The sequence below is a fragment of the Epargyreus clarus genome, unplaced genomic scaffold (genome assembly GCF_041222505.1).
Source record: "Epargyreus clarus isolate Ecla_fem2 unplaced genomic scaffold, WU_Ecla_fem_2.2 ptg000029l, whole genome shotgun sequence".
In the NCBI taxonomy this organism is placed as follows: domain Eukaryota; kingdom Metazoa; phylum Arthropoda; class Insecta; order Lepidoptera; family Hesperiidae; genus Epargyreus; species Epargyreus clarus.
This window is the reverse complement of record NW_027332235.1, coordinates 11,620,997-11,639,113: the sequence shown is the minus strand read 5'-3', so window position 1 is coordinate 11,639,113 and position 18,117 is coordinate 11,620,997. Positions and strand designations below refer to the sequence as shown.

The following is an 18,117-nucleotide window of genomic DNA, read 5'->3' as shown; positions in this document are numbered from 1 at the left end:
GGATTTGGTGGGCTGTACCAAAGCTAAGCTAGTGTAGCGACTTCCTGCTACTCGTCAACAGAACTGTCAGAAAACTGGCGCTGTTGAATCACGCTATCGAAGTTTTCTAAACATCTGGCATATATACAAACTCCGAACCGAGACTGTCGGAGCACGGCCGCTCCCCGGGCATGAACACCTAGCCCGGCGGGAGATCTCCCCTTTGCCAAACTAGAAAAACCACTTCTGGTCAGCTGGTTGGTTAGGTTTGGCAACTTAGATAAGAAAGTATTAAGTGACCAATATGGTATTATACCATCGCTTTATCCATCTTAATCCTTAATAACAACCTGATTGATTGGTGGAAAGAAATCAATCGGAACGATTTGTGGTCAATCCTCAGTGACAAAAACCTCCAAAAATAAAACTAATCCATCGCTCTCTACTAATCCACATGGAATTTCTGCCTAATAACAGCAGTGTTATGCGCTCCTGTGTTCCGGTTTGAAGGGTGTGGTAAGGGAGACAGACTTTTCCGAGGCGTTCCAGCTTAGTCCTTAGGGGTAGCGGCGCATCTGTGGCCGACCTCAGGTAGGAATATCTTATCTTATCTGGGGTTGATTACAGATGTCCATGGGCGGCAGTAGCCACTTACCATCAGGTGGACTGCATGCTCGTCTGCTACTCTTACATTATAAAAAAAAAGTGACAAAGATCTCCAAAAATAAAACTAACCCTCTCTACTAATCCACATGGAAGCCGCCTGATATAGAATGCTCCATTATCAAAACAGTAGCAGTCTTCGAACAACCGAAAGTCAAGGACTAAAAGTAATTAAAGCCTATTACGGCCAAGGCTGAAGCACTAAAAGTTCCTCCATGCCAACATTTTCCCATTTAACTAAGACAATCGATTTATCCGGAACCTTCTCACCAGACTTCTATTACATTTCTTATTACAATTTAAAAGTGTTTATAAGCATCTGATAATTAAATTGAATCAAATCAAATCAAATCGAAATGTTTTATTCAAAATAGGTTCTTTACAGAGCACTTTTTGAATGTCAATACAACTACCAAGGTGGTAGAACCCTTTGTGGTTCGACTCCGGCGGCACCACCGCCACACCTATTTCTACCTAATAACAGCAGTGTTAGGCGCTGCTTTGTTCCGGTTTGAAGGGTGTGGTAAGGGAGACAGACTTTTCCGAGGCGTTCCAGCTTAGTCCTCAGGGGTAGCGGCGCATCTGTGGCCGACCTCAGGTAGGAATATTTAATCCTATCTGGGGTTGATTACAGATGTCCATGGGCGGCAGTAGCCACTTACCATCAGGTGAACTGCAAGCTCGTCTGCTACTCTTATATTATAAAAAAAAAAAAAAAATACCACCACTTCAAAACGAATCCTAATGCTTACTACTTTAAATGACTGACATTTTATGTCGTCAATTATCGATTTGCATTTTTTATTTAAATCAAATTGTCCGTACATACAGACAGAAAGGCAAACAAAGCGATGATTTACGTGAGGACTTAATATTTAGTTTGAACAAATTAATTATTATGAACTTACATTAATTTAATTTAGACATAAAAAATATTATATTAATATAAAAAAAGAATAATAATTATTTAAAAAAAGACAAACTTGAGTTTCTTACTGTAACTTCTCAGTAGAGGTCGCGTTCCGATCCGGTAGTAGTTAAGAAAAATATTGTAACTGACAATTTGTAAGTGCCGTCGTCGGCCTATAAAAAATATATATTTTAAAAAATATATATAAAAATATAAATATATATATTTTATAAATATATATATATGAAATCATTTCATTTCATTTACGTCATTGTGACCGACCAAAATTCTCTTTCGCATTATCACTGTATTTATTTCAATATTTCCGTACTTAAATTTTATATCTTGTTCACAGAGAATGGTCTTCTCTCCTACGAGAACCCCAACTACCATTTGGACCCCTCGCGGCTCGAGTCCGCCATCTACAGCGACCTCTACGATATGCACGACGACAAAAGCATGCCGGACGACTACGATAACTATTTAGACAACCGGAGGTGAGTGAATATACTCCTTTATATTGCTTACGAATTTCTGATCGTTTTAGGGAATTTGCAACCAAGTAAGGGAAGCGTAATATTATATGGAAGTAAAAATTTTATATAGAGACTAGCTGACCCGGCAAACTTCGTGTTGCCATATAAATAAAAAACATGTTAAGGGTAAACAACCCTTATCATTTAGGGGTATGAAAAATAGTTAGTAGCCGATTCTGAAACCTACTAAATATGCATATAAAATTTGGTGAAAATCGGTAAAGCCGTTTCGGAGGAGTACGGTAACTAACATTGTTTTTTTTTTTTTATATATTATAGGAGTAGCAGACGAGCATGCAATCCACCTGATGGTAAGTGGCTATTGCCGCCCATGGACATCTGTAAACAATCCCAGATAGGATTAGATATTCCCACCTGAGGTTAGCCACAGATGCGCTGCTACCCCTGAGGACTAAGCTGGAACGCCTCGGAAAAGTCTGACACGTGACACGAGAATTTTATATATAAGGTGTGTTTTGTCTTTTAGTAAAATAGTGTAGGGCTAAATGTATTTTTGATAGAAGTTAATATTTTTGTTTAATCATTGATAAGTAGACATTGTCGCCCAAGTACATTCGTTATCAACTCCGAATAGGATTGAAGTTGTTTCAGTGGTTGCGAAGTTGAAATGTTTTAGTATCTCTGCATTACCATTCTCTTCAAACCAGAATACAGTAGCATTTAATACAGATATATGTACGGCGATGGTGCCTCTGTTGTCGAATTACAAAGTTTTATACTTATTGCTTTTTATTTCTGCTACTTTTATTTATAATATAATTTTTCTATTGCGGAGAAGGAATTCCATCGTGTCGACCAAAAATTCGTCCAGTATTTTGGACAAGCGTGTTGTCTTAAGAAATTTGTTACGTTGTACAAAAATATGAATCCTTTGCCCAAATCGCCCTGGATGCTTGCCAAGATTTTCTTCCCAAAGATTTCGGTCTTAAAAGATAAGGTTCCATAACGATATTAAGCCGTTTTATAATAATGGGGCAGCACAAGACCACCTTTTATTTTTTATATAAGAAATGTAATTTTACAAATAAATATGCAGTGTTTTTTTAAATGATTACTTAAACCTAAATAGGTTTTGAAACAGAACAGAAGATATATCTTTTATTTTAAAGAATATGTTTAAAATGTTTAGGACTCTAGGTTGACTAGGAACTCAACCAAATCCTAATGGTTGAGTTCTCATTTTTTGAAAATATTATGGAAAATCGTATAAAATTTTACTTATTATATGCTTATCCTAAGTAAATGGTCATTTTTTAAGTCACAAGTAAATTTGAGACTGCGTACAAAACGAACCTGGATTTGGATGGAAGATCTAAATTAACCCAGGACCATCATTAGCTATATTTAGCGTTTATGATCTGTACCGAAAAACATCTTATATATAAAAATTCTCGTGTCACAATGTTAGTTACCATACTCCTCCGAAACGGCTTTACCGATTTTCACCAAATTTTACATGCATATTCAATAGGTCTGAGAATCGGCTACTATCTATTTTTCATACCCTAACTGATAAGGGTTGTTCACCCTTTACATTTTTTTATTTATATGGCAACACAAAGTTTGCCGGGTCAGCTGGTATATATATAATACTAGCTGACCCGGCAAACTTTGTACCGCCTCAAAATCTATTTATCAAATATATTTCATATAAAATGTAGCCTATGTTACTCGTGGATAATGTAGCTTTCGAATGGTGAAAGAATTTTTAAAATCGGTCCAGTAGTTTTTGAGCCTATTCATTACAATCAAACAAACAAAGTTTTCCTCTTTATAATATTAGTATAGACAATCTGCTCCGTTCTACGTCATAAGAGAGTAGTTTATGTATAAGTGTAAGATTGTTGCAAGAGTTCATACTTATTATCACGTGAATTCTCGTGTGACGGTGGAGTATCTTGACACGCGATATTACACGAAGCTGTCATGATCTGACATAATATTATGTACCTCATAATAGTACAGTGCAGCTAAACATACTTTGATAAACATCTTCTTCATCAACTCCTTACTGTCTCACTGCTGGGTACGGGTCTTCTCTCAGGATGAGAAGAGTTAGGCCATAGTCCACCGCGCTGGCCGAGTGCGTATTGAACTTTACATACCTTTGAATTTTTTTATTTTTTATAAGTCTCTCGTGAGTGCAGGGTTCCTCACGATGTTTTATAACTCATTTATTTTAAAAATCTGCTCTTATAAATGAAATGGAAAAGAAAGTTGCTATGTTTGATATTGTAGAAAGAAGGCATTTTAGTTCAGGCACTGTGTTGTAAAGTTGTGAACGTGAACAGTGTCCAGCTGTGGGACATAAAAAGGGTTGTCAGCTAAATCATTTCAATCTTACATTATATTGTATATATGTATATATTATTACTTATTTTAAATCGCAGACCTTTAAATCTAATAAAACCGAACAGGAATAATAAAACAAATCGTTACTGTGAGTGGGTGAAAATTTCTTGAAACTCTTGAAAATTAGAGGTCTTACAAAGTCGACGCTAGCGTTGGTCGATTGCCAATCCTGATAGAATACGTTAAGTAGAGTTCTTGGAGCAATGTCCGACGGCTTAACGTGTTTCTGACAAGGACTCTACATGAATGTGTAATGTGCTATTTGGAATTTAGAAGTAATTCTTGCTTGCATAGTAATTTATGTAGAGCGTTTAGTTAGTGTAGAGTTCGCTAAAGATATATAGACACGTGGTTTAATAACATGAAATATGAGGACGACTTTCTAACAAAAATAATATATATATATATATATATATATATTATATATACAGGGTGAATCTCCATAAAGTGCACATATTGAAACAGGTAAAATTAAACCGCATTTTGTCGACAAAAAAAAAATAAAAAAAATAATAAAAAAATTTTTTTTTGGGTTTTACGACCTTTTGAAGTTTTTTTTTTGGTATTGTGCACCTAAAGTAAATAAATCACTATAACTTTTGAACTAAAAGAGTTATCATGTTCAAACAAAAATTACAATGAATGCCAATTATAGGCCGTACTGATCCATGAAAAAAACAAAACAAAAAAGCTTATCTTCCCAGAAAAAAATAGTCAGATTAGTGTGAAAAAAGCAATTTTTTTAGGTTAAATTTCAGTAATCGTGAATTTTCTCAAAATAATCTAGGCTTCTTATTTTATTTTTATTATTTAATGTAATTCTACGTCGTATTAGCTTTCAAACACTAAAAAAAGCATGCCTCTAACTTAAGTATAAAGTTTCCTACGAGCGCTTAAACAAAGGCAGTTTTTAAGGGTGTTGGTAATAAGTAACATTTTTAATACAAACTAGTGTTTTTTTTTTAATTATTAAAGATTTATTTTATTATAGTTTTATCACTTTAATATCGTCAAAAATAAGAAACTACCATGAATTTACCATTGAAACATATTTTTGATAGTTTTATTTGTTTATATTTTGGACATCTAATTATGGGTCGGACTATACCAGTTTTATTAGGGCGCACGTGCGTCGCGTCATGAGTATCTTTTTTGAAACGTTCCTAGCAAACTTTATACTTGAGTTAGAGGCGTGGTTTTTTTAGTGTTTGAAAGCTAATACGACGTAGAATTGCATTAAACAAAAATAAAAAAATAAAATGCCTAGATTATTTTGAGGAAATTGATGATTACTGAAAATTTTACCTAAAAAAAGTGCTTTTTTGCACTAATCTGACATTTTTTTCCTGGGAAGATGATTTTTTTTTTGTTTTTTTTTTCATGGATCAGTACGGCCTATCATTGGCAATCATTGTTATTTTTGTTTGAACCTGAAAACCCTCTTAGTTTAAAAGTTATAGCGATTTATTTACTTCAGGTGCACAATTCCAAAAAAAAAATTCAAAAGGTCGTAAAACCCAAAAAAAAATTTTTTTAATTTTTTTTATATATTTTTTGTCGACAAAATGCGGTTTAATTTTACCTGTTTCAATATGTGCACTTTATGGAGATTCACCCTGTATATTGATATTATTTTTATAATATAGGAGTATCAGACGACCGTGCAGTCCACATGATGGTAAGTGGCTACTGCCGCCCTTGGACATCTGTAAACAACTCCAGATAGGATAAGATACTCCTACTTGAAGGTCCTTCCTTTCCAAGATATTTCTCTTGAAGGTGGTAGAACCCTTTGTGGTTCGACTTGGGCGGCACCACCGCCACGCCTATTTCTGCCTGATAACAGCATTGTTGCTTTGCTATTGTGTTCCGTTTTGAAGGGCCACACCCTTTAGGGAGACATACTTTTCAGAGGCGTTCCAGCTTAGTCCTCAGGGGTAGCGGCGCACCTGTGACCGACCTCAGGTAGGAATATCTAATCCCATGCATGCTTGTCTGCTACTCCCATATTATAAAAAAACCTGAGGTCAGCCAATGATGCGCCGCTACCCCTGAAGACTAAGCTGTAACGCCGCGGAAGAGTATGTCTTCCTTGCCACACCCTTCAAACCACAACACAGCAGCGCTTAACACTGCTGTTATTAGACAGAAATAGGTTGGGGGTGGTGCCGCCGGACTTGAAGCACAAAAGGTTCTACCACCTTGTTTATTACTAATCATTATAAAAATATTAATATTGACAAACTCAATTATTATATTCAGTCATAGAAATTGTTTTTACTAGTATAATAACTGAAGTAGTTTTTGAACGAATTTTTACTAGAGCAATTATATCGCTATCAGGTTATCGAGGTCATCTTACCTTTGTTCTGGCTAGAATTACTCCGTAAAATTCTTTCCAAAAACTATTTCATAATAGGCATTCTATCATAACAATAGTCACTGTAGTCAACATAACTGACCTAATTTCACCAACAATAACATTTTACAAACAATTTTGCATACAATTTTCATACAAAAAGCTCGCGCAAATAATTCTTTCCTACCTTTTCTTTTGATTATACTTTCGGAAAAGCTTATGAATTTTTCCGGCATGAATAAACTAAATGACACACTTCTGAAACAGCTGGTAAATAGTCCGACGTAGCCTTTGTTCGCTTTGTCCAAAGCAACCTGTGGACTGTTGGAAAATGTACGTTTTTATCATTGCTATTTGAAATGGGTGTATTTATAAAGGGAAAAAGATTTTATATAGTACTTTATTGAAATTGTTTGAAATGTTTATTTTGTTTGAAATGTTTATTTATTAATTATAACATTCGTTTTACACATTTCGTAGAAGCTGCTTTGTAAGCATAAATAAATTTATACTTGTGTCAAGCAGCCCCACTCTTCCATTACACATACATTATTTTAATAAACAATAGACTGAGAGATCTAAATTGATTGATAATACAATATTAAAAACTTGATAACAATGATCAAATTAAATTTATAACAGTACCAAATTATTTAGCGTCTTGTCGTGAGTGTGTGCGTGTGCGTGTGTGCGTGCGTGCGTGCGTGTGTGTGTGTGTGTGTGTGTGTGTGTGAGCGTGCGTGTGTGTGTGTGTGTAAGTAATTCATGTGAGCGTTAATATGTTGGTGTGTTTTAATAGATTTTCTGTAGTAATGAAACTTATAGATTGAAGCCAATGTGTAACCGTTTTTTTAATTTCATATGAATTCATGTTGTAGATGCCCAGGTTGTTATTTAGTTGATTGTATAAATATGCAGATTGCACCAAATATTGTCTTTCAGCAAATATGGTTTTTGTGCGAGGTACAGTAAAGACTTTGTTTTTCCTCCTCCTATTATTATCTGTATTTTGGTTAAACCCTGCAGTTTTATGTTTACGTAAAGTTGTAGCTAGTACATATAATTTTCGGATGGATAGCAAATTAGATTCTTTGTAAAGATTCTCCGTGGAATATATGTAGGGTTTGGAGTACATTACTTTAAGTAAACAGCGCTGTCCACGTTCTACTTCTAAAAATTTGGTTTTAGTAGCTCCGCCCCATACAGTTATACAATAGCTTATTACTGATTGCGCTAAGGCCATATATATTTGGTTGAGTAGTTTTTTGGAAGTCACGTCTCTTAGAATTCTTATATTATACGTATATACCCGCGTGGCTGAGCGGTCACCGTACTTGTCTAATGCGCAAAGGGTTCCGAGTTCGATCCCCGGCCAGACAGATATCTGAATGATGAATTTAGATATCTGTTCTGGGTCTGGGTGTTTGTGTATTCGTCTTTGTGTGTTTATGGCACCCACGCCAGTGAATCCTAGTGTGGGGCTTACAGTGTAAAACGCGTCTTGCCTTATCTTACCTTTTTGCTTATGTCGTAATTCCAAATGAAAATATACCTTTTCTTCTCTAACAGTAGTGTCAAGCGCTGCTGTATGCTAGTTTCATAGGTGTGGTAAGGAAGAGAAGAGACACATATCTATACTAGGCGTTCCAACTTGATCCTTAGGCGTGGCAATATATTTGTCACCAACCCTAGGTAGAACTTTAACCTATCTGGGGTTTTTACCGATGTCCATGAGCGGCAGTGGGCTTTTCCCAGAAGGTGGCATGCAGTCAGTATCATTTGATACTTCTATATTATAAAAAAGTAGCATTCGAGACTTTAGTTTACCTGATGGTAAATTACTGACTTTTATGCATGCAATGATATATTACTTTTATAGACATTAAACAGGATTAGATTAGACAGTCCTTAGGTTGATCTCAGATGCATTATTTCCCCCCAGGAATAAACAGAACGCCAGAAATTATATCTATAGTATTCAACCCTGTAGTCGTATACCTTTTAAAACCTATAAATTCAAACTCTACATTTCAACCGTATGAAAATCAAAGTACTTTAAAAAAAGGAAAAATACATATTATTATTTTAATAAAATATGAACCTTTTCTCCGTTTTAATCCTTGTATTTAAAATCCTTGAAACCCGAATTTACATAAAATATTTATAGTCCACAGAACTCTACTCCAAAAGGAACTCTACTTCTACCAGAACTCTACTCCAAGTCTAAAAAAATCTTAACAAACAAACATCTCTTCCAAAAACGTCGCAATTAAATCCAGAGGCGCTGAACACTAGTCCAGTCCAAATATAGCGTTGTAGAGCTTGTAGAGTTTTGCGTTAATTTTTGATGGCGTTACGTCACGGGATCACCGACCTGCGTACCGCGCAGGCTTGCATCGATCGCAGTTGCATCGCGCTTCCGGGCCGGGCCACGCAACCCGCGTGACGCATCGCTGTAGTTCCGACGGATTTAAAAATTAAATGTTCATAAATCGGTTTATTATGTAGCTCTTGTGCGACGGATTCATACGATGATTTTTTTAATGTATATCATCTGATTTATAGTACTCGAACGACGGATTTTAAAGATTTTTAAACACGTCATAAATAAGTTTTATTACGTGGTACACATGTTCGCGACGTCACACATTTTTAATTATTTTTCAAATATGATTTTTGTGATTATTTATTTATTTTATTCGTTGACCATTTTTAAGATAAATAGATATAATTATGCAAATATTGTTTATATTATAATCTTCGTAAATATTGAATAAAATAATTAATTTTACACCCATAATGAATTGACTGTTAACCAGTTAATCGTTCTATTTCTTTTTGGTGGGATTTCTTAAATTATACTTTTTAAATTGATTTTAATCCCTTCATTACACTGAAATTTGTAGGCTACACCAGAATTTTGATTAAGAGTTCGTATTTAAGATCTTATTAAATATGAAATATCTACCATAGAAAATTTTACTTTACTTTACTTTTTAGTACTAAGAACAAATCAACGCTGGGTTTTGTAAAACGTAAATCAACCCAAAAGCGTGTTAAAGCTGAGCAAATGAAAGATTTTAGTAACGAATAAATTTTCGAATCTACAGTTTCGACTAACTTGGCATACAAATGGTTATTTTCGCACACATACATTTAGAAAACCAATTACTAGACTTTGCTCAGTGTAGCATAAATTTCTACTTAGTCTTCCAACAAATGGTTGTTATTTAGTGGAACGGTTTGCTGAGTTGTAAATGTTCGAATTTAGCATTGCATATTTACAATGTCTTATAATCATTTTTCTGTCCAAATATTTTATATTACACATTTATTTGGCTTTAAATTAGTTAGTTATAAATGATATTTAATAATAACTTTTTTTTGTTTGTTTGTTTGTTTATAAGATAGCTAAAACTTATATTTATATTATAATATACATTATGACATGTATATACATAAATATGTACTAAAGATAATTATGTACTGTAATTAAGGAGATTACATTCATTCTTTATACTAAAATATTACTTAATTTTTCAATAACTAGATTTATATTTTTATTGTTATAATTTCCATTGAGCTCTCAGTTCGAAAAAATGTGTTTAAACCAAACGTTCAATGCGTACATAAGCGTGCCGACGTACATTTACGTGCTCCTTCACAGTTTGTTAAGGTAATTAATGTTTTAATTATCATATACGTTCGTTGTTTTTGCTTAAACAAAAACGTTGTGGAGTATGCCAATTGTTGTTTCTCGTTTATTGCTATTGTTTACTGTTTGGATTGCTTTATTTTAAAATGCATGAAAGCAAATTGCAGATTGTATGAAAGCAAAGAAGCTATCGATCATAGATGCATGTAGATTCCAGGTTCAATTATACCTTGTCAAAATCGACCGAATTTAGGTTACTTATCGATACCTTAATTCGCAAATCAGCCAACTCCACTTTTTGTCAAAATGTTTTTTTTTTATTTATTTTGATAATAAATGGCGTTGAACGAAATCAAAATAAATAAAAATAAACATTTAAAAAAAAAGTGGACTTGCTGATTTGCGAATTAAGGTATCGTTATATTGTTGTATACTTGAGTTAAAGAAAGTAACAATATACATTTTTGTTTATTTATATTATATTATTGCATATCATGGAAGAAAATTTCCATGAAATGTCAGCGAAATACCACTGGCCACATTTATTTTTTACATAAGTTTGTTCAGCATCTACAGACTTAGTCGTAGTGCCTAAAAATAGTATAATGGATTGACATTTATATTGCTACAGTAAAAAATATTTATATTTCACGTGTAAGTGAGATTTAAAATTGAACAAACAATTCAATATGTAAACAAGTAATTAATTTAAAAAATCAAAAACCCGACTGCACCAAAAAGGCTGAAGTAGAATTTCCAAAAGCAGTGAAATAGGCATTTCATTATTTTTATCCAGAAAGCCAAATACAAAGTTTCATAGTAGGTGTCTGCTTCAAAAACAAAAAATGTTCAAACAATATTATCCTATTTTATTTTATCCTCGTAGTGTTCATTTACGCTATATAAAGAACCTATGTGTAAAATTCCAGCACGCTTAAGTTCAGCGGTTTCCCTTTGCGTTGATCTCTGGCACATCAACTCTCTCATTTAGTCAGACAGTCATCTCGATGTGTATATACGAGTATATATGTACTAGCTGACCCGGCATACGTTGTGTTGCCATATAAATAAAAAAAATGTTAAGGATGAACAACCCTCATCACTTAGGTGTAAAAAAAATAGATAGTGGCCGATGCTCAGACCTACTGAATATGTATATAAAATTTGGTGAAAATCGGTGAAGCCGTTTCGGAGGAGTACGGTAACTAACACGAGAATTTTATATATAAGATATATTATATAATGTACGTGTAATCTCCTCTTAAAGTCCTTTATTTTGACACCCTACTCGATAGGTTTGGTTAACTTTTTTAAAACGTGTTACTATTTCGCGAAAAAATTCACCATTTACGGTCTATAAAATATATAACTTCAGTAAATCAAAGTTTCGGTCATTATTTTACCTCGTCAGAGGTAGCATTTCATTATTTTTATCCAACAAGCCTGATACAAAATGTCATAGTGTTTGCTTCAAAATTGACGATAGTTCAAATGAACTTTTAACCCTTATTTTACCCTCTACGGGGTTGATTTTTCGGAGGGGGATAAATAAGTGCGTCCTTGTTCCTATCCAGAAAGCCAAATACAAAATTTTATAGTAGTTGCTTCAAAATTAAAGGATTTCAAAAAAACTGTTTTCCCCTATTTTACCCTCTTAAGGGTAGAATTTCCAAAAGGCCTTTCTTAGTACTTATTCAAGCTATATAGAGAACCTGTGTGCAAAATTTCAGAACTGTAAAGTCCTTGGTTTAGGCTGTACGTTGATTTTTGAAAAATGAAAAAGTCATTTAGTTAGTCAGTCAGTCAGTCACCTTACTGTTTTATATATATACAAATATGTTTTTATAATCTCCGTTTAATTTCCTTTTATTTGATACCCTACTCGATAGGTTCGGTTAACTTTTTTTTTTAAATGTGTTACTATTTCGCGCCAAAAATCCGCCATTTTGATTTTTTTTTACTAACACCTATCTAAGGACACTCGGGTCATTGAGACAAATATAATGACACTTTAACTGTTGAAATTCATCCAGCCGTTTGTTAGATCGGATCAAATAAAGAAAGACAAACATACAAGATACGCGCGAAAAACATAACCCTTCCTTGGCAGTCTGGTAAAAAAACTAATCAAGAACATACTTATCAATTTATAATTCTGTTACTAAGTTATAAGTGCGAACATGAAGTATGTTAGGAAAAAATGTCCTTTTAAAACTATTTCGTATATAGACGTAAAAGTAATAAACAATTTATTACCAGCTAACAATTTATGGGTTGTTTGATAAGACTCTAAAAATAAAAACCTACACATAAACTGAACTAACACTCGTGATAAACAAACATAGCATTTAATATCATAAAATCGTTATAAAATCTTGTAACATGAGCTAAAAATAAAGCGTTTGAGCGCTGACGCCATAAATAAAGCAGTTGGATTTAAACTCACCTCAGCGGTTTTAATGGCCACACGTCGAGCCGGCGAGCAGAACAACATCCGTTGCTGGCTGAACATAATAGAGTTCTGGTAGTGGTATAAAGGGTGAACTTACAGAGGGTTTTGCTAAAGCTTTCGTACAATAAACGTGTGTATTGCTACAGCAACACAGACATGTTTAATGTATGTACTCCAATTCAGGCCAAAAAAAGTTTGGCGTACATAGCAAAATAGATTTTTGATGTGAAACATCTATAGCCGCACGTAAAACCGATTTCTGGCGTGGCGACGCATGACGTGGCGACGCGTCGCCACGCTATGCGATGGTATATATATATACAGTCTATATGCAGTAGTGTGTACGGTGTGGCGACGCGTCGCCATGCGCAATCGAATTCAATAAATAGTCATCGTTACCTGGAAAAAAATCGTAATATTTTATTTTTTATCATTATGACATATTTAGTTCCTATCACAATATGTTCTTTTCTGCATATTACTTTTACAAATTAATGTCGATGTTTCACATCTGCCAGGCGTCCCGTGACGGCTCACATTTTTTTTTTTAAATGCCGACCGCAATAGGAATGGCATACTTTGTCTGAATCTTTGATCTACTTTTAACGTTATGTCGACCATCAATTATTATATTCGCTTCCTGGCAGTGCTGGTCGCAAAATCCTATGCATTACGTTGTGAAAATGTGTTAGATGCCAAAGCTTTAACCCACTTGTTAAATGGTCTAACACTGAACTTGTATGAAAATCTTATCGCTATAATATTTTACTTTATAAAATTTCACCTCTAAAATTACTTGACATTATTTTAAAATATTTTTGACGCTTTCCGTTCTTCACTTGTACCATACGCAACTCCGTCGAATGCAATACGTGAGGAGCGAGGCTGCGTCGGGAAATGAGTTCCAGACAGCAAACAGGCTACAGTAATGCGACTTTAATTCCCAGTAGAACCAATAATGCGACTTAAATTCCCAGCAGAACCAATAATGCGACTTAAATTCCCAGCAGAACCAATAATGCGACTTAAATTCCCAGTAGAATCTGAACAGACTTTATCTGGACAATAAAGGCTTAAAAAGGCTTATAGCTCGTTATGAAATTTTATCGGTTCTATAGTTTGTTAATTCTATTTAGTTCACAGCTTGTGTGCGCATATTCCCGTGCTTCATGTAGGTAGTACCCGACATGCTTTCCAGGTCTTTTACCTGCAACGTGAATCATGCCGGGGTAGGTTTGGATGGGTGACCGCTAGTGACTAAATTTCATGCGCTTCGCTGCTTTGAATTGTGAAGCCTTTGATCGCCGTTGTGACTGGACACCAGTCGTTAAAATTTCACCTGAAAAAAAGCTTTATACGATACGAGTTTGCCACTAGCATGTGATTACTTCCACTTTTTCATTTTGGAGCATGACGGATACCCCGGGTCTAGCCCAGTGGTGGTGGAGACCCAAGCCCAGCAAGCAATAAAAATAACTGAAGCCAGCCAAAATATGAAAATTGGGTATTTGTTGATTAAAAACTTGCAGCTTTCTCGAATACACGATAAATGAGAAATATTAACGTTTTTGTGTAAAGTCGCCCAGTAAAAGTTTTTATAAAATAAAACTATAATGTGAAACCTCGGTAATATGGTAAACGACGAAGTTGTCCGAGGGGAACCCGTAAATTCCTTTTTGATCACTATCGGTAGCAAAGTTACGTAGTTAAACAGTAATATATGCATTTTGTTGCTGGTTTACTATTTATTGATATTCTACCCCTAAGGGAGTAAAATTAGGGATAAAAATTTGTTTGAAAATATGGTGATTTTGAAGCGACTAATATGAAAATTAGTATTTAGTTTTCGGTTAAAATAATAAGAAAGATGCGATGGTAGACTTCACATACGTCTGGGATTTTTTTAAAGACCTCTCAGGTATGCAGATTTCCTCACGATATTTCCCTTCATCGTTAAAGCAGGTGATAACTTATTTGTAATACGCACATATCCTTGCAAATTTAGAGTTGCTCGGGCTCCGACCCCTCGATCAAGAAGCTGAGCTTCCACTAGACTCACTGGGTTCGTTCACACAAAAAGAATAACAAATTTTAAAATTCAAACTCCTTTACAAAATAAAACTCTTCAAAAGCCTTCCATCGTCCCTTTGAGGTGAGAATAAAAGTTAAATGCGTTCCAGAAAGTTTAGATTCGGTCCGAGTGAGATAGCTATGAAATTTATTTGTTTGTTTACTGCAGAAGTTTCCAGACGGGATTTAGGTTACTCTTACTTCTAATTGAGCTTTGAAGTTGGTATTGAGGTAAATTGTGGCGTGGCTTTGGTATATTGTGACGTCATCTACCCCTTATTGTCGCACTGCTGGGCACGGGTCTCTTCTCAGAATGAGAAGGATTAGGATTAGTCCATCGTTGGCTAAGTATGTTTTGATTGACTTCACATACTTTTTAGAACTATTTTTTAAAACATTGATCGTGAAGAAATCTTGATCATACCCTCGTTTTTTTCTTCACCTTTACACTAAGTGATAATTAATTTCTAATATGCACATAACTTTGAAAAATTAGAGGAGCCTGATATTTGAACCCCGGACTCCTTGATCGGGATCCCAAGTTTCAAACACTAGCCTGTCACCACCATATACCGTATCGCATTCCATACACCGTTAAATTATTTCTGCCTTATACATTGCTACCCAACACAGACCCGTTGCTAGACCTGAAGACTAAGTTAGAACATATAGAATAAGTATATCTCCCATACTACCACTCTTCAAACCAAAACACAGCGGCGCTGAACAATGTTGTTAGCCAGAAATAAAGCGTAAATGAAAAGTGATATACGAACTATTCTGCCACCTTTTAAACCGAATTAGGTTTTCTTTCATATTACCATATTAATTGTATCTTGTGTCTTGTGACACACTAGACTTATACACTGCTCTACAGCTCTACCGTCCAGAACAAAGCTACGGCGGCGTTTCTCATTTCGATCACGTGTTGTCATCTCGTCTTTCATCTCGCCGCGCCGTGACTGAGAGACTGATTAGACACTGGTTCTAGACTTAGGGTGTGTTATTTTGTTTATTAGATCACTATATTGTGGTTTACTGTTGTGGACAATCAACATGTGTTTGATTAATGGCAGAAGCTACTTACCATCGGGTGGAGTGCATGACTGTTTGCTCGCTTAATATTATAAAAAGGTGGTTGAATAGTCCATATTTTATTACAGTACTTACTACTTATGTCTATATTTTTGCCCCATGCAAAGGTAAGTTGCTGCGGTAAGAAATACACTTAGACGGGTTGGGGACCTCAGGGGTACTAACTTATCTGTTGGTCGACCTTTATGTCGGTAGTTGGTAGGACTATACTTATTTGCGGCTTATTATTAGTTGCAACCTTGTTTTTTGAAAATCTACATTAACACTGGTACTCATTGGTGTATCAATTCCCAGTACCCATCAGGGTGGCAATTGTAAGACTACAAGTGCTTTAATAAAACAGAAAAACATTTTGTTTGACAACTTACTTATAACAACATACGCTTTAATCAGTTTTGAAGATTTCTCCATTACAGTACATATCCATTACAATACTAATCGCTAATAATTTCCCGTAATAGCTGAACAAATACATTCCATCATAATAGCCTTGGAATGAACGCCATAACGCTAGAGTGAACGAATGAATGCATTTCCATTCCCGTTGAATGGTTCGCGTCGTGGAATCAATACTATTTGTCTGGCGACGGAAGCTCTTTTCCTGTGGTCCAATTTACAAGCAAATGCGACTAGAAAAATACTGCTTAGAAATAGGAATAATACTTTCAATGTTTTAGAGAAGTAATGCATGAGCGACAGTTGTCGAATGTCGATGACAGTGTCTCTCTCGATCTGCGACGATCAGTCACAGTGACGATCTGCGATAGTCAAGGTTTTTTTCTTTTTTTTATATAATATAGGAGTTACAGACGAGCATGCAGTCCACCTGATGGTAAGTGGCTCCTGCCACCCATGGACATCTGTAATCAACCCCAGATAGGATTAGATATTCCTACCAGAGGTCGGCCACAGATGGGCCGCTACCCCTGAGGACTAAGTTGGAACGCCTCGGAAAAGTCTGTCTCCCTTACCACACCCTTCAAAACGGAACACAGCACCGCCTAACACTGCTGTTATAAGGTAGAAATAGGTGTGGCGGTGGTGCCGCCGGAGTCTAACCACAAAGGGTTCTACCACCTTTAACCACCTTAATGAAGATAGACGGCGACAATCGGCGACTGTTGTCATGAAATGTTGCTCATGTATTATCTCACTGTAGCTTTGTTGCCTCCCTTAGGTTATAACACAGTTGCTTCAAACATTACAGATATTTCCGTGGTATACTTATTAAGTTTTGCAACTTGCCTTAGTTAGCCTATTATTCTTTTTAATTTGGTTAAGCGAACCCATAGATTAGTAAAGATTACTCACTCCTAACAAGAAAATGTAACCAATACTCGTAGTTGCGTAAAAAAGTTTTGCCACGTGTCCGTGCTAAAATGTCCCTAAAATATTTGAAATATTTATTTATTATGGAAATTACGCAGTATTAGTTATTTATCCGTAAATTTACCCAAAAAATGTTTTTGTTTTTCAAAAATTCAAAAAAATAACTGACAAATCAACGTTTTGTGGCTTCGTTCAATTTCAAGGCGGCGAAGAATCTTTACGAATCTATGAGCGAACTATTAGGAGAAGGGTTAAGGTATGAAATAAAAACATGTAGGATTATGCAGCTATTGCCTGATTGCCGAATTCACATTAATATTATTTCCAGTATTATAAAAAAGATACAAGTAGGAGTCAAAATAGATCAGAATTAGTTGCAGCCCAGAGCTTCAAAACACTTAATTCAAAAATAATGGCCAACCGTTATCGTAGCAATTATATTTAACATATTTTTATTGTGTAGAACAATCGCTATCTCTTATAACTTAGATTACCTCCTTCAATTCCATAACAAGAAACTTCAACTGATATTGAACACGTACAAACAACTTGAAATATAGTTCCGTAGGATAGTAATTCACTAACAATACTTCAGTGTATGAAGTTGAAGTCGGGGAGATGCAACTAAACTTTGTACTCAAAACATAAACTTCGAGATACATTGTATACTGTACATGTAGTGCACTTTGGAATAAC

General features: G+C 35.0%; 1 protein-coding gene across 4 annotated transcripts in view; it reads left to right on the top strand.

The window, feature by feature from the left end:
* Window positions 1-18,117, top strand: part of LOC140754521 (protein Fe65 homolog) — a 108,183-nt gene that overhangs the window by 67,228 nt on the left and 22,838 nt on the right. For all 4 annotated transcript variants that reach the window (XM_073089548.1, XM_073089551.1, XM_073089549.1 and 1 more), the window contains one exon: window positions 1,908-2,049. In XM_073089548.1, coding sequence (XP_072945649.1) covers window positions 1,908-2,049 — 142 coding nt within the window. The remainder of the gene's footprint in view (window positions 1-1,907; window positions 2,050-18,117) is intronic.